The sequence below is a fragment of the Lepidochelys kempii genome, chromosome 1, assembly GCF_965140285.1.
Source record: "Lepidochelys kempii isolate rLepKem1 chromosome 1, rLepKem1.hap1, whole genome shotgun sequence".
Taxonomy (NCBI): domain Eukaryota; kingdom Metazoa; phylum Chordata; order Testudines; family Cheloniidae; genus Lepidochelys; species Lepidochelys kempii.
In genome coordinates this window covers 198,103,962-198,127,543 of record NC_136380.1, presented here as the reverse complement: position 1 = coordinate 198,127,543, position 23,582 = coordinate 198,103,962, and the positions used below count along the sequence as shown (strand labels likewise).

General features: G+C 42.7%; 1 protein-coding gene across 1 annotated transcript in view; it reads right to left on the bottom strand.

The window, feature by feature from the left end:
• ABI3BP (ABI family member 3 binding protein) overlaps nucleotides 1-23,582 on the bottom strand; it is a 317,415-nt gene that overhangs the window by 8,019 nt on the left and 285,814 nt on the right. The window contains exons 51-53 of the mRNA XM_078851501.1: nucleotides 8,878-8,957; nucleotides 6,587-6,616; nucleotides 4,497-4,658 (exon numbers count right to left, since the gene is read on the bottom strand). Coding sequence (XP_078707627.1) covers nucleotides 4,497-4,658; nucleotides 6,587-6,616; nucleotides 8,878-8,957 — 272 coding nt within the window. The remainder of the gene's footprint in view (nucleotides 1-4,496; nucleotides 4,659-6,586; nucleotides 6,617-8,877; nucleotides 8,958-23,582) is intronic.

The following is a 23,582-nucleotide window of genomic DNA, read 5'->3' as shown; positions in this document are numbered from 1 at the left end:
AGATGGATCACTGGTCTGACCCAGTATGGCCATTCTTACGAAAGGCACGTATTACGGTTTTCGTTTTCAGCTGTATTTGTGCTTCTTCCATGGGAGAGTTGGTCTCCGGTGCTCATTAGGAGGGAGTTTCTCTTGGATAAATTTATAAACTGAAATGAAGAATATTCAGGCAGCTCAAAATTGCAGCTGCTGAAGGCCACATTTAAAATTTAAATTTTTAATTATTTTAGCTGACATTATTTGCTGGAATGCTTACACTGCAGTGCTAAGGAGAACTGTTAAATTAGATCAGAAGAGGCTGCTGTTTTATAGGAACAGCATTGGCATGTTTAGAATAGAGCAGTTTTCCTCTTTTATTCAGTGTCTGTATTACTAATACGCAGTCGCTTTCAGCTACTGCAACATAAATACACGCTCCAAAAAAGCTTTTTTTTTTTTTAGCTTATAAAGAAATCTGTCCATGTGGCTTTCAGGAGGCCTCTGCATAGATAGATCTTTTTTGGAGGATCTACTTTAACATTTCACCATGTATATTACTCACCTTTCAGAATTTTCCTCAGCAGGGAATTTCCCTTTCAGGCTGTCACACACTATCATGATGCTACAATATTTGAATCTGAACAAAAACAGTTGTCATTGGAAATTTTGTTTTTTAAATATCTTGGAGAAAGTGTATATTGATGTTTGGTTTTGTAAAACCTACCAGTATCTCTCTAACATATTTCAGAAGGGGAGAAAAGCAGAGGGAAACTAATAAATGAGCAAAATGGCAACAAAGGAAGTGACTAACTATGATAGTTTGAGGTATTATGACCTTTTGAAATGATCTGCATAACTCACTCATGGCTCAGACGGACAAATAATGGGATCATCCCAAATTTCTGCCAAGACTCCCTTAACAGCCCCTCATATCATCAGATATTATTTTTATATATATTCTGTGTGGGTATTATACATAGCATATATATGTATGTTTTTATTTACACCCACAGTACCAATGGGAAATAACTGAAGCTTATTTCTTCAACTACATTAGCATGGGCAATATGATACTATTTATCATAGTATGATGCATGAGATCAGTTCTGATTCAACAAGGCACTGAAAAGCATGTGATTAAGTGCTCTGCTTAATCAGGAACATATGTGATGGATCCTACCAGAGAAATCTTAGATTGACAAAACTCTAAATATAACCAACTATTTACTAGCAGCTACTCTGTAGTTATCTCTAGCATGTTTTTGTACTAGATATTTTTCAGTGTTCCTCATCATGGATGGTCTTGCACAGTGTAGGTCTGGCTGTGCTCTGCTTCTTGAGGATTTTGTAACAACACTCAATACCCAATAAAAAGCCCACAACTCACTACCACATCTTTTATATTACACACATGGGTGCACACAGAGCCATGGAGGCAAAAATATCAAAAAAGGAAAGAGATGAAGTTTCCCAGTAATGACTAGCTAATAGGGTGGATTTCCAACACGTAGATCTCACAGTTGTTTACTGTAAAGAAAATGGGCCCAAAATGTTAACATTTCTGCAATTGAGCATCTTATCTCCACAGATAAAGGTTTTTATGTCTTGCTGTGGCTAGCTTATCCTTCCCAGGCTTTAGTGGGTTTGAAAGAGGGTAAATGGGATTTTTGAGGAGAGAAATGTTGCGTTTTCCTCCCTTCAAAATCTTAGGACCTGATCTAGATATCACTGAAGTTAACAGAACAGGATTGAGCCCCCAGGCTTGCTCATAGTTTGCTATCAGGACTTTCTTTACCAAAAAAAAATTGAAGATCACTAATTTCTTAATATAACTAAGCCTAAATAGGTTCTTTTAGAATACACACTTCAAGATGGAAACCAGACCTCAGTGTGGCTCTGTTAGGTACAGTAACACAAGATGGTTCCTCAGTTTGCTGGACATTACAGGTTCAATTTGGCTCTAATACAGGTGGGCATAGTTCCATTGAATTCAATGGAGTTGTACTGACCTACATCAGGGCTGAGTTTTGCCTTAGAACTGGAAATTTTTCCACTACAGTACACTAGCCTTCGCCATGTGAAAGAATGGTGAAAAATGTAACACAATGTTATATGTATTGGATAAACATTCTAGTTCATTCAAATATTGTGGCAACTGATTTGGTGTTGGTTAAACAATACAAGTGAGAGAGCCATACTTTGTAAATGTAATGAATACAGTCTGGCTGCTTTGGTGATTGTCCTGCCAAGTTAAATCACCATTCTTCCAGCAAGAACAACAACAAAATCAAACAGATAAAAGAAAATTGGCCATTGCTACATTAGATATTTGTTCTGAGATTGAAGCAGCGTTAATTCATCTGATTTAGGACTGTGTTACAGTTTAGATTAGCACGGCTATTTCTTCCACAAACTAGTGTTACAGTGTGCTATGTCTGACTGGCAGTTTTGTCATCTCATAGACTTTAAGGTCGGAAAGGACCATTGTGATCATCTAGTCTGACGACCTGCACATTGCAGGCCACAGAACCCCACCCACCCACTCCTGTATTAGATCCCTAACCTCTGGCTGAATTACGGAAGTCCTCAAATCAGGATTTAAAGACTTCAAGTTACAGAGAATCCACCATTTACACTAGTTTAAAACTGCAAGTGGCCTGTGCTGCATGCTGCAGAGGAAGCTGAAGAACCCCAGGGTCTCTGCCAATCTGATCTGGGGGGAAATTCCTTCCTGACTCCAAATAGAGCGGTCAGTTGGTCTCTCTGATTATAGCTAGTACCATAGCAAAGAATGAATGATTTTTGTTTTAAAATGGTCTATCTTGTTTACTAATTTGTCAAGACACTATTTACATAAAAGATATTAACTTAAAATTACCCACAGGGGTTTCCTCCTGTGTGTTTTGGGGCTGAGGGGAAGAGCCAGGCAGCACAGCTGCTTATTATTTTGGAATGGTCTGTCCAGCATCCCTATATGTTCTCTGCTCTCCTTCCTGCTCCCTACTCTCAACTATGGGCCTTATTCCGTGAGGTGCTAGCTCTGGGGTACTGATTTCAGAAAGGGTGGAAGGGAATTAGCTGCTCATGGGAGGTCTACAGCACCTGACAGGATCAGGCCCTAAAATTTGCATCTTTCAGCGACTGTTTCTGCGTTTTGGTACGACTGCACGTAATAGGCACATCAGCCTACTTCTCACCTTTGGGGGGATAATCCCCCCATAGGTTACACAGGGTCTGTGTTACTCTTCGTATTTTGGGCTCTACAGTGGTACCCCTTGTCATTGAAACACCACAGTGGTGGTGACTGAGACTTTGTCTATACTGAAGTTTTTTGCCTTGGGGCAACTATACTGAAGCAAGGAGGAACCCAGGGATGACCAGGACAGGCTAATGGATTTCTAAACACAACTTGCCCTGCCTACATTAGGTACCAGCGTCCACGTTTAGAAATCACCTCACCCACCACGTTTTAAAACACAACCTATTTTCCTAGTCTATACATGCCCCGTGTCACCTACACCTGCTTTTAGCAGAGTTACAGAGCAAGGTGGTAAAACCAGTGACATTTGCACTAGTTCTCCTACTAGTTGTAGCACCAAAGGAGCTGCACCAACAAGTGTTTCCTGATGAGAGGTCTCCCAAAAACTGCCCAACAATTTATCAATAAATAAATGGAAAACTGAAACAAAAGCTTTGTATAACTCTCGAGATGAGTGCACATGTGTATCAAGGCACAACAAACATTTGGAAATAAACCAAACCACTGGCAGACAAAGAAACAAAACAGAGGCCAGCACTTACTAGAGGGTTTCAGTAACCTGAGTGTAATGAGCAAGGGGTAAGAAACTATGTCAAGAAGGCTAGTGTTAATAATGAAAGCGTGTATGTTGGGGTTGAGGGGGAACAGGGCTTTAAAAAAAAACCCCAAAACAAACGGGCATGATTTAAAACAAAAAAGTGAAGGTAGGTGAGGAAAAGATTACAGTGAGATACAAAGCCATGTGTAGAAAATACATTAAAACAATCCCCATAAAAGTCATCATTCAGAAAAGAGCCACAAGGTGTTTACAGGCCAAACTGGGTCCCAGCAGGAGAGTATTGTAATCCCTGCTGCATCGCATCTGCTCCTGTCTTCTCTGTTTCTTATGGCATCCCATCTAATATTAGGCCCCAACTATGCATGAAGAACTGTGCAGGCACAGGGTTTTAATGCCAGACTGACACCACAGAATGTAAGCTCTTCAGGACAGGAGAGGGCCGTTATATTTGTAAATGTTCTGTCAAGTGTCCAGCACTGTTTTGGGTACCATAAAACAGGTAGTATTAATAGTAACTTGTGAATCTTGGAACATCCGTATCCACATTTGCAAGGTAAGTAGCATATGCATTCCTGATCATCCTTTAAAACCATTCAGTCCAGGCCCATGGGTATGACGAACCTAGATGACTGTATGTGTATCGTGTAATTTGGGTCACAGCTATAAAAATACATTAACACTGCCTTGGGTTTCCCTTACCTGTAAGTGAATCACTGAGGTAAATCTTATATCTCAGGGAGTTACACAGTTGAACGCCTACAAACTTCTTGTACCAGGTCCTCTTGACGTACTGTTTCCCTTTGCACTCTGAATAGGAGTCGGAATTGAATGGGACTTCAGTCCAGATGGCATCTTTTCCCACTGCAGGAGAAAAAGAAAGAGGCGAATTAATGATACTGCCATACAAAACTAGGCGTGACAAACACATTCAAATGAGTAGAGAAGACCAGAAACCCAAATGCAAAAGGATGCTACTTGGAACATATTAACAGCACCAGTCACCTGCATTTTGAAGGATATTTTATGGAATTTGTAAGCAGCAAAATATAGGAGTCGTGTGTCCCAGTCCCTGGCAGGCTGCACAGCTGTGCCTTCTGAGAGTCGCACTGAGTCACTCCCACACATGTCAGGCCCCTCTCCACATTTCACCCACTCTCAGACCAGGATCTGGATTACAGCCTCCTACGTATCGACCGTGAATAATTCAGCAAGTCCAGCTGGGATTGGTCCCTGCCAGGGTTTCTCTTTTGGGGACCTCTGTCAGCATACTTTTGCAGTGATACACAAAGAGCTTCTTCAAACAAAGTGTCATTTATTTTGCCCAGAAGGTGTACAGTGCTTAGAGAAGTGGATTTTAAAACAACCAAAACCTACAAGCATATCTCCTTACCTAAGCTTAACCTCTCCATCCACTGCTTAGTGTGGTCTGGGTTATTCACCATCTCTGAGTTGGGAGGAACAGCCTACACTGATTGCAGTCCTCTCCCTGTCCCTGAATGTCTCAGACTGTCAGCCTTTTTTGCTGACAATTCTTGGCCAGGCTCTCAGCTCACCCAACTTTTTAGCACATTTAAGGGGTTAGGTCTCCTTTGACCTCAGGCTTAGTCTTGGGAAGAGAACAGCATCCTATCTTGGATGGAGCCAGCTAGGTAACTTCTCCCCACAACTGATGGCCCAGCACTTATTCTCTTAATTCTTTTGAAGCAGTGGATCCAAGAGGCTGTCTTATCTTTACCATTCCTGGGTTCTTTAACAACCTTTTTATGATTTAACTCTACACACTCAGACAGGCAGCAATACAAAAAATGACCAAGGAAACGGAGTCATAAGAAATTTTACAAACACGTTTCCAAGTTTTTCACAGAAGGAACTGACTTTGGGGTTGGTTCTGGCACTGGTGTAAGTCTGGAATAACTCCACTGAGGCAAACAGTTACTCCAGATTTAGGCTGCTGTAACTCAGATCAAAATCTGGCCCTTTTATGTACAGCGTGCATTGCCATGTCAGGGAGACAAATATTTGTATGTGTATTGAGATACAGCTACAACTTATAAAAGTGGGTAATATACAGTAGTAGTGGGGGAATTGTGATTCCACAGCTTTTCTAACAGAGAGGGTACAAATTAGGGCACTGTTAATTTGCAGCAAACTACATGATAAACAAGATGAGATATTCTTCCTTTCCACAGTGTAGGCTATTTGCAAATTTTTAAAGGCAACTTCAGTACTAAGTGCAAAACACAGGCCCTTAGGCTGAAAGGGGTCTCTTCTGCTCTTTTAGAGCCTGCCCCAACTCCCACTGAAGTCAACAGGAACGTTACCACTGACTTCAGAAGGAACTGGGTTAAAGCCTTTCAAAGCTGACTATTTTTCATGGCATACATTTCAGCACAATGACAGACAAATAGCGGACTTCGACTTGCATTCTGTTAAGTCACTTACTAAGTGAGAAATAGCGTATTCTTTTTACAGAACTTTCTATCGATTTAACAACAGGGCTGAGAAAACACAAGCTGTCCATGGCTCATTTGTGTACGTTGGTTCCAAGCCATTTTAGCTGCCACGGGAATACCAAATCACATTGATTGTGCTGTGCTCAGGTAAACATTTAGACTGGCAGGAATTCCTTACAAGTTACATAGATGGAAGAAGTGAAATCATGTGTGAATGCTGTTCCGTTCCATGGCATGTGTAGCTGGGACAGCACAACCACTCCTGTCATAAAGTAGGACGTTATCTTACTTCAGAAAAACGTTCTGATTAGAGTATGCTATGCATAAAGGGCTTACTTGAAATTGGCTCACTCACTCTTGGGTCCGCTGGGGAGAAAAGCAAACACGCAATCAGACACTGTAAAATAACCTCTCCTGATATTTCTACAGAAGCACACTAGAAAGTGATTTTCTATGATTGACATAAACTATAATCTGTAAAACAGCAACAATTTTGGGAAGTTGAGGTCGCTACATTTTTGTGTAAGTTAAAGAAATAAACTGCTCATGTAACTATTTGGAATTACCGCATCACTGAGCTTTTAAAAACATTATTAATGGGTCACTACCAGTAAAATTTGGTTTGGTTAAAAAAAAAAAAGATTACAAAGCTTATCATCAACCAACATATTTCCATGGCATTTTTAAAATTTCAGTGTAGACAACTGATTATTATTTTAAAGAATTCCTCTGTAGTGCCTGCTGCCCAAATGTTGCAGCTTTACATTAGTCCATGAGAATGAGAAATGGAGAACGTGTGGAAAGTGATTAGGGAAAAGTGAAACCGACCAGTTTATTTCCATTGTCCACACAGAGTGAAGGGAAAAAAATAACCATCCGAAATCATGAAATGGCATTAAAATATAAATGGTTCTTTCAAGTTTAATAATCTAAGATACATTAGTAACACAAGAGGGTATCAATTTTTCTTAAAATATGTGGGACATATTCTGAATTCCTTACTCATTTTCCATTTACCTGTTACTCTGTTAAAACGCCCATTAATTTCAGTGAGAAAGCACTGAAGGATTTGACTTAAAAATGTTAAACCTGATAGTGTCCCTTTAAAGAGGCATGGTACACAGTAAGTGCTTACTAGTTCAGAGTACTATCAACAATAGGCAGCTGACTCTAAATATAAGAATAGCTCCTGTTCTATTGCAGTCAATAGCTATTTTGTAATTGGCTTCTAGAGAAGCTGGATCTTGGATAGATAGTGCAATGCCATACTGAGTGATTCTTTCTGTTCCCCATAGCCAAGTCAGGTGGGACTTTGCTTAGGGTGACCAGACAGCAAGTGTAAAAAATAGGGACGGGGGTAGGAGGGTAATAGGAGCCTGTATAAGAAAAAGCCCGCAAAATCAGGATTGTCTCTATAAAATCCGGACATCTGGTCACCCTAACTTTGCTTATTGCACCATTTTACACACATGACAAAGCTCCAAATAGCACTCTAGCTTCCAGATGCATTAGATAGATACATATTTTTGAGGGCCCTATACCAATCTGCTAAATGAGTAATCCTTAATTTTAAAGAATATATTTCCTATGCTCACATTGACCCTATTCCACTAAGCGTCAATCCAGTGGGTAAAACACTGGGATTAGGACCCAGGGCACCTAGATTCTATTCTCAGATCCGCCAGTGACCTGCTGGATGATTTGGGGCAAGTCATTTAATCTCTCTGTGCTTCTGTTTCCTATTCCTGCAGCAAGTATTTATGTTTATGTAGAGTGTAACCCACTTAGGGCAAAAAGAAAAGGAGTACTTGTGGCACCTTAGAGACTAACCAATTTATTTGAGCATAAGCTTTCGTGAGCTACGGCTCACTTCATCCAATGATGAAGGTGCCACAAGTCCTCCTTTTCTTTTTGCAAATACAGACTAACACGGCTGTTACTCTGAAACCTGTCACTTCGGGCAGTGACTCTCTCTCTCTCTCTAGACAGCTATCTATTTACACACACATACAGTGCCTACCACAAAGGGACTCTGATCTCGGTTAAGCCCCAAGGCACTATCGTGATATAAACAGTAATACAATTAAAACAATCCTATATTGCAGACAGTGAGAAAAGCATGGGCAACAAAGCAAAATTGCAAAAGTGTGCTGTGTGTGTAAATCCCTTATATATCACTGTGTGCAAAGGCCTGTCTGTTTGCAGAGCGATCTGATAGAGGGATACAAACATAAACATGGATCTACTATAACAAAGCTTTGGATTTAAGATGCCACACTACCCATTTAAAAAAAATCCCTGGATTCAGTGTAAGCCTTTGTACACCCTCCATAGTTAAACCACAACTGTCTCCTGCGTCCATAAAGGAGTATGGGAATTTGTCATTTACATACAGGGAGGCAGAGACACAGAGTGAAGTAAAGTGAAATGCCCAGGGCCACCCAGCAGGTCAGTGGCAGAGCAGGAAGGGACTCCAGGTTTCCCGAGTCTGAGTCCAGCGCCCTGTACACTAGGCTACACTGCATCCATAATCAAAAACACATAGGGGTAAAGTTTACATTGTCTTTTTGGCTGAACGCATTGTCATGGTTTTCACTGATAAACTGATACATCTGTTAAGCTCTTACCTGATTCAGTATTAAATGGGACCTTATTGCTGCTTGGACCTTCACCGAGAGGGTTTTTGGGTTTCACCTGGAATTCATAACTGGAGAATAAAATTAGAAACAAACACACACTGTATTCTTGATTGTCATGGTCAAGCAAACCACCCATGCATACACCCTCTCTGATGCTACTGGCTTCCTGGACGAGCATAAAGTATCAAACTTCTTACTCTGAAAACAGTTAGACACACTGTTCCTAATAATGTAAGACCCCTCTGTCTATGCATAGAGAGCTCGCATGCAGGTCCTTACTGTTTGTTTTAATGCTCCCGTGGTACCTTATCCTGTTGTTCATGCTGGCAGGGGAGCAAGTAATGTATGTCTTTCAGGAGGTGGGGCTGGCGAAAGATCCAACTGTCTGAATATACCTCAGTGCGATATATAGTCCTTTAACAACAACGCACCTCACTTGGGGATGTCTCTCTCTTAACCTTCCCCACAGCAATATTTTATGGCGTAGGCCTAAACACCAATATTTCCTGAACACTCTTCCCCTACCTCCCGAGTGGGGTTGCTACCTCTGGGATGCAAAAGCAGGACATATGGGATGATCCTGAGCCCATAGAACTGGACAGCTGGCAGCATGTACTACTGAGCTCTGTTACCGATTTCCTAGGACAGCTACCTCAAAAAAGGGACAATCCTGGGGAAACCTGGACAGATGGCAGCTCTAGTTGGGACCAAGGCAGAATGCAGGAAAAGTAAAACAAAGTAGAAAAGCAAGAATGATCCCAGTCACACTGCGCCGTTGAGGTCCCTCCTCTGGCTTTGTTGCCTATGTGGCTTTGCAGAAAGCAAAGACCTGCTCCCATCCCCACAACTCAAATCCAGGAGGCTGAACAATTGCTGCCAATTCCCTACTGTTACCGCCTGGGGAGAGCCCGGCTTCTCATTCCTCTTCTCCTTAATGGTGCTCAGGGCCCCTGCCATTTGTGGCTTTCCTATTCTGCTGCTGTGCTGTGAGGAGAGGTGGCCAGAGCATTCCCGTTTCCTTATAGCAGTAAGGCCCGGGGCTGCTACCTGGTACCAAGTGGCTCCTGTACACCCCATACATGGCTGAGCCAAACGTGGCCACTCCACTCAAAGCTGTTTCCCAAATCCCCTCCTCTCCTACACTGATGTCTTTTTGTGTGTGATGCACCCACGCTAATGGATGCAGTCTGAGGTACTGAACTAGCAATATGGGTAAGAATATCAATGTCAGTGCACAATGTGTTTTTTCCCCACCACCCACACAGCCAAGCACTGACCTAAAAACCACGCAGAATCAGCATATTATCAGATACCATCACCTGCCTACATTAACAACTATAACATACACCTCCGTGGTGATCTGCCTGCCTTGGAGCAACGGAAAATTGCACATCTTGCTGATGTTACTGTACAAAGGCTCCTGTTCATGTTCTTTTCCCTTCTTTCTGTTCCAGTTTCAGGTAATGTATCAGTTCCTTCCCTTGAACTGACGACTGTCAGCTTGTGCCTGTCATGCAAACGTGAAAGCTACCCCATTCACTGAGGCCTTTGAGACACATACAGCTCCTGTTGTTTTTTGGTTTGTTTTTTAAATTATTGTAAGGAATGTGGTTGAGAAAAAGAGAAGATACAAAGGTAATTTCCCCAAAGTCTCTAACATTCAAAATCCTTTGTGGTTCACTTTCCAACAGCAGCTTTCCAGGAGCTCTAGGCAGTGTGGGGAGTGTACAGAAAAACAATAGTTTATTCTTTTCCTCATTATCATTATTTGTATTACAGTAAAGCCTAGAGGACTTATTCTGTGGTCACAGCAAGGTAGAGCCCCTGCTTTGGAGGATGTGAGAAACCCTGACATAAATAAGTAGTAGGCAACTGAGTACATTTTAAATTAGCAATTAACGCAAAACAACGGACACATTTTCAAAACAATGAGCAGGCATTTAGGTTTTTTTCTATCTTGAATGTTATATTGGACAATTAAATATTCCCGTTGATTCACAAAGAATCACTTATTAATGGAAGTGGGTGCTTGGTGAATTTATCAAAGTGCTATGAACTGGAGCTGCAAGAGACTGCTTCCCAAGTAGCAAATTTCCAAGAGATCAAATGATCTGAAGAGACAAAATTTAAAAAACATGCCACTATTCTCATGCTTTGGTTGCCAACACTTCATTTAAAAGTTCCCCACAAAGAGGCTGAATAGTTTAATCCAAACCGTGGAATTTCCAACTGTTTCTTCGTCTCTGAAGACCTGAGCAGCATGCTGATTACCCTCGGTAGGTTCTTTATGGCCAAATACCAAAGGACAGTCTCCCACAGCTACTTGGTAGGATAATTTTTATTTCAAAGTTTAACGCATAAAACTAACGATTGCCTCAATTTTTGTAAATCTTCACACAAAACAGAAATACTCGCAAGTGTTCTCATAATGGGCAAATATTTTGTAAATGAGGCGTCTACATTTGTAAGCATAACCATGGGTTCATTATTTTTATTTTAAAAGCCTATCTAATCTAATTTAAATATTTATTGCATGCTCAGCACTGTGGGTATCCAAGCTGCTTTAAGGTCACTTTAAATAAGCCATATGATGTTTAAATGCAGAAAATCTACCTGGGGGGAGGGAATTTTTTCATCTTATAAAAAAAAGTAAAGGTTCCTTCACTATCACAGAATCGCTAGTGTGAAAACTCTGAAGTAGACGCGAGGAGAGCGTAAGTCCAAGTAGAGCATCTGATGGCGAGTGTTTCTCTATGGCATAGTGCTGTGTGAGGCTGATGGAGAACTAGTCCACTTTGTGGTGGAATGCTGCGATTGCTGCAAGGTGCGCTCTAATGGAGCTCATTGAAAGACCCAGTTTCTTGAATTCCAGGATGTAATCCAAGATCATCGGTGAAGGAGAGGTAGTTGCCATTATTTGCCTATTCTGCCACCAGGGACGGAATCTCTTCCATTTGTAGAAGTAGCTATGTATATCGTGTAATAGGCCTTTTGCTATTTAAAAGAATGTCCCTTACCTCCTCTGAACAGGTCACTTCACTGTCACGGAACCATGGAGTAGCCATGCCTTCAGGTGGAGTCTTGCTAGGTTCGGGTGGTAGACGTGGCCTGTATCCTGAGACAGGAGATGAGGCACAAGTGGACAAACGTGTGGTGGGCACACAACCATCTTCAGGAGGTAAGGAAACCACCTTTGTCTGGGCCACGTGGGGGCTACCTCTGGAGTTGCTCGTCCTTATCTTGTGCATGACCATGACTAGGAGAAGGGTTGGAGGAAAAGTGTACAGTAGATACGTATCCCATTTGAGGAGAAAAGCATTGCTGAGAGATTGGGATCCCAGTCCTGCTCTGGAGCAGTGCTGAGAGATTGGGATTCTGATCCTGCTCTGGAGCAGAAGTATGGGCATTTGGCATTCTGGTTTGTTGCAAAGAGGTCTATAGTTGGGAAGCCCCAGTGTCTGAATAGGTTCTGCAGTACCCTGCTGTTCATTTCCCACTTGTGGTCCCAGGAAAATTTTCTGCTCAGTGCATCTGCTGTGGTGCTTTGGCAGGTAGGAGGCTGAGATGTTGCAGCAGATGCAACAATTCCATAGTCACATAGTTTCTGTGCATAGGGAGTGTGACTGTGTCCTTCCTTGGGGGTTTATGTAAAGCATACAAGCAGCACTGTCCATCAGCACTTTTATAGCCTTGTCCCTCATCACGGGTAGAAAGTGTAAGCATGCATTTCAGACTGCCTACAGTTCCAGTAAGTTTATGTGTAATGTTTCATAGATTCGTAGATACTAAGGTCAGAAGGGACCATTAGGATCATCTAGTCTGACCTCCTGCACAACACAGGCCACAGAATTTCACCCACCCACTCCTGCGAAAAACCTCTCACCTATGTCTGAGCTATTGAAGTCCTCAAATCGTGGTTTAAAGACTTCAAGGAGCAGAGAATCCTCCAGCATGTTGATTCCAATGGGACTAGCAGCCTTGGATTATGTGGTTGTTCAGGTGTGCCCCCCAAACTAGCAATGAGGCATCTGTTTTATCACCAAGTGGGGGGCAGGGGGTCCTGTGCAAAGAGAACTCCCGTGCAAACACTGTGTCTCGGAATCCACCAAAGTAGAGAATTTTTTACTTTGCTTGACATCGTAAGATGCTTGTTTACACTGCGTCTGTGCAGAATATATATTGTTCTGAGCCAGCCTGGCAGGCATCACATGTGCAGTCTGCTGTGCTTGATGACAAGTGCTGTTGCTGACATATGGCCTAACATTTGGAGGCACATCCTGGCCGATGGTTGTGGGCTGACTTGCATTGTAGTGATTAGGTTGACTAGAATGGTAAACTTGTGCTAGGGCAGAGAGGCTGTGGCTTCCAGAGCGTCGAGGTAGGCCCCGATGGACTCTGCACGAGTGGGAACATTGATTTTTGTTTATCTGTAGACCCAGCTGCATGAAAAGAGCTACTGTCTTCTGAGTAGCTTCTAGCGCCCCTTCTCATGTCGAAGCTTTGAGCAGGGGAAACATTACGACCCCCTGTCTGAATAGGTGAGCCACCACCACTGCAAGGACTACCCGTGGAGCCGTAGACAAGCCAAAAGGAAGTACTTTGTATTGGTAATGATCTGTGCTGAGAACAGATCTGAGAAACCTCCTGTGTGAAGGATGTATCGATACGTGGAAATATGTACTCTGGAAGTTAAGGGTGAGAACCAGTCCCTCACTCTAATGCTGGATTTATTGTTGCAAGTGCGACCATCCTGAATCGCTGGATCTTCACAAATTTGTTGAGGCTTCTTAAGTCAAGAATGGGTCTCCATCCTCTGTTTTTTTTCTGGGTTAGAAAATAATGGGAGTAGAAATGCTTTCCCCTGTGTTGTGTTGGTACTGGTTTTACTGTGTCCACACGTATGAGGTGGTTTACCTCTTGTCGTGGTAAGTGTTCATGAGAAGGGTCCCTGAAGAGGGACAGGGAGGGATGGTGGGTAGGAAGGATGGAGTTAAATTGGATGAAATAACCAGTCTCGATAATCTCTAGTACCCATTTGTCTGTCGTGATGTTTCACCACGCTGGATGGAATGGAGTCAGATGGTCTCCGAATGGATGGATGGTGTCGGATGGTTCCAGCAATAGAAGATGTCCTTGACCAAACTCTCAAAACTGTTGTTTAGTGGGAGGTTGTTGGGATGAGGGCTGAGAAGGGAGTGGTCTCTGTCTACTGCAGGGGTGGACAAACTTTTTGGCCCGAGGGCCACATCGGGGTTGCAAAACGGTATGGAGGGCTGGGTAGTGAAGGCTGTGCCTCCCCAAACAGCCTGGCCCCCGTCCCCTATCTGCCCCCTCCCACTTCCCATCAGTGCCTTGTAATTAGCGATCTTGAGCTGTAGGATCGGGATTCTGGTAGGATCGCTGAAGAGGAAAATGTATGCCCAAAAAGATCCAATCTAGTGCCTGTCATATGGCATGGAACTGAAATCGTCTTGTCTGCCCTGCTTATTCATGGCCTTTACCACCGGAGAGTTTGGTGTAGGGTGTGAAAATAGAAATTCCATCCCCTTGGAAGGGACATAGTATTTTTTTTATCCGCTCTTTTGCAGGTGGGTGGAATTGTTGCTGGGATGTACCAGATGGTTTTGGCCGAGTCCACAAGAGCCTCATTTATTGGGAGGGCAGTCTTGGAGGAGGCTGAAGTGTGGAGGATGTCCAGCAACTTGTCTTGGGACCCCGCAACTTCTTCCAGCAGTATATATTCAGGGAATCCGCGATACTCTTAAATAGTTCCTGGAACTGTTTAAAGTTATCCCCCATCATGTGTGGTGGGGGCATGATAGCTTCATCTGTGGAGAAGGATGAAAAATTGGCAGCTGGTGTGACTTCCTGATCCGAAGTCTCCTCCAGTTCCTCCACTGCCTCTTCTGGAGGTTCAGAGGGTCCAGGTACAGAGGGTGATGGGGAATACTTCGACCTCTCCCTGTGTGGACTGGGAAACTTAGGGTAGCGTTGGCGCTCTGCAGCCATGGGTCCCAGTGAGGCCACAGTGATGGAAATGACATAGGTGGCGGCATCCAGGGGTGTCTGTACCATCCTTGAGTTTCAGGTCCGGGGTGGTATTCATGGTGCTCTGGTTATCCTGGTCTAGTAGCTGTGCGGATAGGCGAGGAGTGATGGGAGGAGTAGATTTCCCCTTCATCGTCATCATCCTTGTCGCTGGACAAAGGAGGAGCTGATCTGGGTGGTGTGGTAAGTTGGCAGGGTACCGATTGTGCTGGAGTAAGGTCGGTCTCAAGGATTGGAGATTCTGGTGCTGAGAAGACCAGAAGAGCTTTATGGTGGAGAAACTGCTCCGTTATCGAGAGCATCGGTACGAAGGAGGACGCTGTTGGTGGTACCAATACCTTTATTGCAAGTATCAGTGCTGAGAGTCGTGCACTAGGTGCTGTGGAGGCCAGAGACTGCAGCGCTGCCCAGCTGCTCGGTGCCCTATGTTTGAGCGGCTGCATCGGTACCAAGGCAGGGATCGTAAGTTTCCCTTTTTTGACTTTTTCTGAGCCAGCCTGCTTAGGTTCATTTGCTCGCACGGTACCGGATGGTCCCAGTACCTCAGTGGTGGATGACCTTGGTGCAGTCGGTACCGATGTGTCTGACAGGTCAGCGAATATCTATTTTTGGCAGGTTCCCAACATAGTGAGGTTGGAGCCTATTTCTTTGTCGCCTTTTTGGGGGAGTGCTTCTTCCTCTGAGAGGGTGGTGGGGAACCTCTTTCAGATGCTGCTGTTGGAGACCATGCCCAGGAGGGGCCCGTGATCCAGGATCAGAGACTGGGTGCAGAGACTTCTTCATCATGAGGAGTTTTAGCTGTAGGTCTCTCATCTTCCTGGCACGGGCTTTCAAAATGTGGCAGTGGGAGCACTTCCGTGGAATGTGCATTTCGCCAAGGTAGTGGACACACTGAATGCCAATCCCAGCCCGGGATTGATGACTGGCAAGTGACACAAAGTTTAAAACCCGGGGAACTGGGCATGCCCCTTAGATTAGGGCTTCTCCCGTGAGGGAGGGTAACTACACTACGCTAAGGGGTATACTGATAAAAAAAAATTCTTAGGAGTTTGTTTCAGTTAAGAGAAGAAAAATAAATGGGCAAGAGTTAACTGAACTAACTAATTGGGTTATAAACTTTGTGTTCTGTCTCAAGCTGAGAGCGGCAGACAAGGAACTGAGGGGGGTTGGTCACACAACACTATGTAACACCAGACGCGGCACAAGATGGGGACAACGTATGTGTGACCCAACCAGGTACTGCTACTAAAAATCTCAGATTACATTTGGCACAGATTCACACAAAGAGGAGCACCCAAAGGGACACTCCTCGAAGAAGAACTCTTGGTGTAGAATGACACTTTTGGTGAAATAGAAGGAATTATTCAGAGTGGAGCAATTCCCGCCTTCCCTATGGCACATGATGTCTATTCCTATTTTATTAATTCATTGTGTGTATTGAAGAAAAGTTGAGTTTGTGGTAACAACAGTTCTAAGCTTTTAAATAAATTTTTTCTTCGGTAGATCACAAAGCACTTCTGTGGAAGATGATAAGGATCATTATCCCCATTTTACAGAGGGAGAAATAGAAGCTCAGAGTGGTGAAGTGACTTGCCCAAAGTCATATACAGCAGGTCAGTTGCACAGCTAAGAAAAGAACTCAACTTTCCTGAGTCCCAAATCCCCTGAAGGGCAGGCTCTGTACTGACATCCTGGGATTCACTAGTGAATAAAAAACACATCATGATTCATGCTACGATTTTGGCATGGAAATTTTTAGTAAATTTCATGGCGGGGTGCAGGGAAAAATAAGTCAGGGAAAGGTCACCAAATAATGTAGTTTTTTCTACATCAACATACCCAAGAATACAGTGAGGGTGCTGAAAGGCGAGGTCTGGAGGGTAGTTGGAGAATGAGCTCACCTTGCATTAACCCTGCAGTGGTAGCTTCTGTCCCACAGGGCTGGGCCCAGCTCCCCATAGCTGGAGGAGCCGGCAGGACAACCCTGGGTGGCACTGTGACCCCATGCGTCAGGTTGCAACGCTGCTCAGTTTGTGGGGCTAATCAAACAGCCATTTCCAACAGTTCTCACACTATTCAAATTCACAATTTCTGTGACCTCTGTAACAAAATCATAGCCCTAATCATGACCAACAGCATCGGTAGAGATCCCTGATCATCAGGAGGAGACCACCTATCAGAGCCACCAGTGTGGTCTCTATGACATTCCCAGGGTATATGCCAAACTGACAAAGGTCAAGGAGACTTGAGGCAGCCAGATACCACAAGAGTTCTCCAACAGCGGCTTTCTCAACAAACAAACAAAGTGAAGAATGGTTTAGTAATGTGCATCATCAATCCAAGTTTATAACTTAAAAGCTGCAAATGTCTTTCCCTTGATTTACAGTGCAGCAGCATGGTACTAACTGAAACCTATCCGTATGTTTCATGAAAGTTTGGATATAAAACCATGTATTTTATTTATATCTGTTTTATTATATGATGGGTCAAGTCCATGAAAATTCCCCATTAGAGCCAAATCACATATTTTTCACTAGTTATACAATACATCCTGGTTTGCTATTTAAGCCAACCATGCTGATCTATATTTTAAGAAGCTATTGCCGCATGAGGTATTTTATTAATGGAATAATCAACCACACTGATCCCAAGTACACCAAAAAGCATTCTATGTGGCCACTTTTAGTGTACGAAATGTAGGTGAAATGTAGGTGATAAACATTTTATTTTATTCATATTGGATTTGTTGAACACTATTTTTGTTACATTTTGCAGACTTCGAGCAGACAAGATAAAAGCATTTAGATTTCAAATGGCAATAGAGCACTAGACACTTTTTTGACTAACAACGAAAGGCAGAAGCAGAAGTTTAACAAGAAGTTTCATGAACATAAATTAATTATTTGGATTACAGTACCTCCTAGAGCCCCCATATGTCTTAGGCATTGTAGAAACAGATATAAACTCACAGCTACAAGGCTTAGAAGGATGGAATGCTCTGGTTCCCTCACAGGAGAAAGTGTAGCTTAGTTAATATAGTGTTGCATTATTTGGAGTTTGTGTTCTGGTTTTCTGAAGGACAATCGTTTGTTACTGTAACTGGAGTTATGAATGGGCACATGAATTGTGCAAGCTATACCCCGTAGAAAGTTAGTCACCTTGAATGGACATAGAGTGGACTCTGGCTGGGCTGGGAGCTGAGGAGCTCAATAAATGCAACTAAGAAGATCTATCTAGGATGCCTGATCCAGAAATTCCAAGCTCTGCACAGAGCTGACTCTGTGGAGTGGGACTAGGTTGGACAGGACAGCAACTGAGTAAGTGGAGAGGTCTTTTTGACCAGCTGCAGGATGGACCAGAACCCGATGGTGTAGGCTTTGTTGAACTAAAGCAGACAGGAGAGCTGCCCCCACACCCAGTTGACTACCAACGAGTCTATCTGGATTCATGATAGGGTTTAGATGGGTACGGGTTGTTTTGTGAATAAGAGTTATGGGTGTCACCCAGCCAGGTAATTAATACTTAGGACTTTGGGGTTGGCCATACACCTGAAATACTGTTTGGGTTTTGTCAGTTTTGATTTTTTTAGGTGAATATATGGTTATTGTGACGCAACAGTTACTACTGCGAATGACACCTGGCAGAATGGTTACACACATAGTAAGGGACCATACCTGCCCTGAAGCACTCAGTTTGAATAATGGGACCCATCATATCTACAAGTTCCATAACTAGAACAGAAACTGAAGACTGTAAACATTTTAGAGGAAATCCAAATGTCTCCATTTCCCAGGTCTTGTGACAGACATTTCAAAGAAGTATCTAGGCTAGAAGCATCTCTGCCTTCTCCCTCGGCTGCTTCCAGTCAGGAGGCAACACCAGTGGCAGACGCACAAGAACCAGCAGCCACCTTTGGGACACAGGATAGTAACTACCTGATTGACAGCATACTGCACACTAGTGGGAGAAGGAAAATGTTTGGCCAAGAATAAACCGTGGGAGAGAGGCATCAAGCCAAACTGTACTCTAAAGCGTTCATATGGCGTTTTAATAAATGTCCACATAGCCACATGTCAAGTTTTTAAGGTTGCAGGCAAAAGATCTCAGAAGTGACTACTCTATGTATATAAATAAAATGGATGTAAAAATGCTCAAGTGCTCTCTGCTACTTTATTGATTTGTACACAAGCCACAGGACAAAAAAAAAAAAAAGCCAAAGGGATTAAGAGACTACATAGGCCAGTGTTTAGCAAGATAAATAGGAAACCTATATAATGATTATACCATACCTACATCTTAGCCAGTTTTGATGTTCATAAGAAGCTGTAGTCTATATTCCATCTCATATACACTGCCCAAAACTCCTCAAGTAACCAGTATAAACAGCAGCTTAAAGCAACCTTTGACTCCAGCCTCTGTTGGAATGTCATTCCATAGGCTCTGGAACAAATAGGCCTCAGAAATCCATCCAAACCACAAAGGACAATAAAAGTACTTGTGCAGATTAAGTTTCTATTTATTTAATTACTGTATGGGCTATTTTTTCCATAGGAAATTGCTATGCCACATGAAACTTTGGCAAGCAAAGGAAATTCCATCATTTTCCAAATCATGCAAAAGGAGAAAAATGTAAGATCACAGAACTGAAAAGGTGAAATTAAACAGAGCTTTTCAGTGTAGTATTAGCACTTGGACTGCCATCCTACCAGTGGCGGATTAGCTACTGGGCCAACAGGGCCCCAGCCCCACTCCCCCACGACAGCAGCACTGGGCAGGTGGGGGAAGTCCCCGCGCCCTGACCCTGCTCCCCAGCAGAAGCACCAGGAGGGACTGCAGGCAGGAGGGGTCGGGAGGGGTCCCCACTCGCTCTGGGCCAGGGCCCCACAAAAACTGTAATCTACCTCTGCATCCTACAGTTTTCAAGCAGAAAAGGAGTCTATGAGGTCCTCTTATCATCTAGTGCTACGTGCCTTCTGTCTTTCACTTACAAGTATGCACACTTAATATGCAAATTCTATTGTCAGCAGAACTAAAATAATATACAATACAAGGCCTCTGCCTGCCTCCCATCTAGACCCACTGAGGCACAAGGCCCTTACGTGCCACTCTTCCTCAGACATATGGGCTGAGACAGAAAGAAAATTTCCTGGGAGCCAGAAGGCACTGCCACAGAGATTTTGCTATCTCTCTGTTCACACAGACAGGGGGAGAGAAATTGTTCCACAGCCTTCAGAGCTGTGGGATCCTAACATCAAGAGTGATGTAGAGGGGAGGACTTTCTATTCAACATAGAGTCTTCCACTGCCCTCATCACTGTAGTAGCTGAGCACCTTCCAACAATGTATGCTCCCAGGGGGAGAACTGTGTACACAGCATAAGGTTTTGTACTGGTAGGGTTTTTATTTTTGGTTTTGTTTTTTTAAAATTGAAATGTCATGCTGCTCTGTGTTAAGTTAGAGAACGCAGGTTGAAGAAGTGTGCCTTGCACTCTGAGCAGAAGATGATGAGGTTTGTGATTGTCCTCAGCTCCTGTGGGAGTTTGTTCCAGTTTCCCAACCAGATCCTGAGAAAGCTCTGTTTCCAGCGCAGAACAATCTTCACCCTAACAGTAGAAATTTCTATTGTTTCTGAGAAGCGGAGTGGCTGACCATGGTTCCCATCCTGTGGCTTTAGGTGATGTACTCTGTGGGTTGATGACGGTCACAGGACCACTTGTCCAGGGCTGCCACGTGGAGTGAGTAGAGAGGATGTTGAATGGTAATGGAGGACAGGAGAGGGGAGGAAGTTTGGATAGCGAGGTGGTTGGTTGGATAATTAAGGACATGCTGGAAGGGTTGGTAAGGAGCACTTTGCCCTAAAGAAAACCCTGTGGGTTGGGGGAGTTCTGTGCATACTGGGGAATGCATTTTGTAATAAGACTCATGCAAGTCAACTAACCCGTGTCTGCCTATTTTCCCATCTATTATTGTTGCTCTTGCTGGTGGAGTCATGTTGCCATGAGAGTGAGAGATCTGCGAGGCAGGGAATGTATTTTACTATATGTTTGCCTACCACATTTGGGGCACTAGAGTAATGATAGCATAAGCAGGCAACTATGAACAAAAGGCTATAATATCACTGAAAGCTTCTAGCGATGTAATAAATGATGGAGCTGAAGAATCATTTGCTAGGACCTTGAGGTAAAATTATAGCTTTAACTCAACATTTACCTTTTTTGTTTTATAATTGTATGCATATATTGTATGCACATTCCAGCCTAATTTAACTGCTACGCAAATTTCCCCTGAACTGTTTGGCACATCTCTGATTCTAATAGGACAGCAGTGCAATCGTAACATTTTACTTTAACTTTTGCAAAGTATATAACTTTGTATGGATAACTTTAACTTCTGCGAAGTTATATACTTTCTTACTGTTGCAAAGTTTCCTGGCCACTTATTGTGTGCTCTGTGAATTTATATTACTTGCATTTATGGCTTTGCAAATTAAGGAAACAATGTGGGTATTCAAATCTCATTCTTCAGAGATTAAATACAATCACCTGAGGTAAATGAGAGTAATTTTCCTTCCCAATGACAACATGGCTTAATTGGAGAAGCATATTAATGGTGTTGGTGGGTTTATCTTCCTTTTAGGTGCTGGCTACTTGCAAAGGGCAAGAGACTAGATGGACCAAAGAGCTAATCTGGCATTAAAAAAAAATCCCATATTTCATTGGAGCTGCACTATAGTATATGGGGCAGCAGAGCATATGGTGTACACAAAGCTTCTTCGGTAGCGAACGAAAAGAAGATCTCACAAGAGGTTAAGATAACTACAACATTTTCCAAGTACATTAGACATAAGAGGTCACAAGGGCCTCTATGCGCCAGCAGGGGATGATTTATAGACAGAAGAGGTTGACATTTCTGAAAATAAATGACATCCTTTGCTTCAGTGTTCACAAAGAAAGACTAGGGGGAGGGAGATGGGGGAAAACAGACTGTACATCTGCCCAGAGGAGGAAGGAAATCAGGATGTCACCACAATAGATGACTGAAAAATTAGACTGAAGACTGACATAATCCTAGGGCAGATATGAACCACGTAGAATTTTAAAGGATATAGTAGAAAAGATAAGACAACCATTAGCAGATAAGTACTAAACTTCTTTGTAAGCAATGGACTGGAGACTAACTAATATAACACCTGTAATTAACATGTGGGCTAGGAAAGATCCAGGAAAAGAACAAAGCTGCAAGACTGACTTTAACTATGGGAAAGATGTTGTTGACAAACAACACTACTACTGTAAAGCAAACACAATGAGGGAAAAGACAACTCATACTAAGGAAATTTCAATTTTCGAGCTTCCAAAGTTTATTAAAACAATGACAGTAAGGAAAAACACTAAAAATTGAGAAAAAACCTTGACTGCATTCTTTTAAAGGAAGCCCTAGGAAGAACAGATTCACAAAGAAGAGATCATGCCAGATAGGACTTTTAAGAAGCCATGGGCATATTTTAGTCAATTCAATGACTGTTTGTGACACAGCATCCTACAAAAGACTAAAAGCTTGGTTTTCAGAAGAGCTGAGCAACTAGGATTCTAATGGGAACAACTCTGACAATTACAAATCCAAATTACAAGTTGAACTGTGCGAACCAATTCTCACTAGTAGGAAAGACTGGCTGGAAATCACATTCTAACTGCTTTAATCAAAACCACCATTTTTGTGGTTTTGCTTCAAATACTTGGGTTGTTTCCCAAAAGGAACAAATGTTGATTTTTCAGGTAACAGCAAGAACTGGTTTTGCTATGTAAAAAGGCAACATTTCCATCTGGTGGCAAATGAGTACATTAATGCTATTGCTCATAGTGGTATTTTTCTCTGCTCAAAAGTGTTGGAAACTGTGACACTAGCATGTGTGTAAAATTAATTTCTCAGAGAAGCCACCACAAAAAATTTTAGCTTTCATTTGTGAAAAAGGGCAAAGTGAAGATTTATAAGATATAACTATCCACCAGACTAATCAGCATAGTAGTTATGGGGACTCAAATCCTGAGGAATTTTGCCTGAGTAAGAAAGGAACAGAAATTGAGTAAGACATCAGGATCTGGCCCAGAGTGAGCTCAAGTGGATGAAAGAATGAGTTCAGATATTAAAATATAGAGGACACTTGTGAGTGAAAGCACATTGGGATGGAAAAGGTTAGAGAAGAACTTCTGTGTGTGTGCAGAGGAGGGCTTGATGGAATATGATCTGGATCTGAAACATCCATGTCTGAAAATTCTACAGTTGATTTTGTAGATGCGTGTCTCAGAAAAAGGTGGATTAAGATGAGTATGAAAAGAGAGTTGCTATGAAATCAGAGAGGGGACAGAGAGTCATTATAAAAGATGAGTGCAATACAAAGTGCAGAATAATTAATAATCATCTTTATGTAACTATTACACAGACTACTCTACTGTAGGAGCACGTGGGCAGAAAAGAAACTGATGCCACGAGAGAAAGTCTTCTGAGAAGCCCCAATGGGGTAATCATCTCCAAAATGGGTAGATTTACCTAACTCACAGTGGAGACTTTATTGTTTCTTAGGTGCTTTGAAATCCGTAGATGAAAACAGCTATGGAAAGGCAAAGCATTTATGAGAATAAGCAGAAT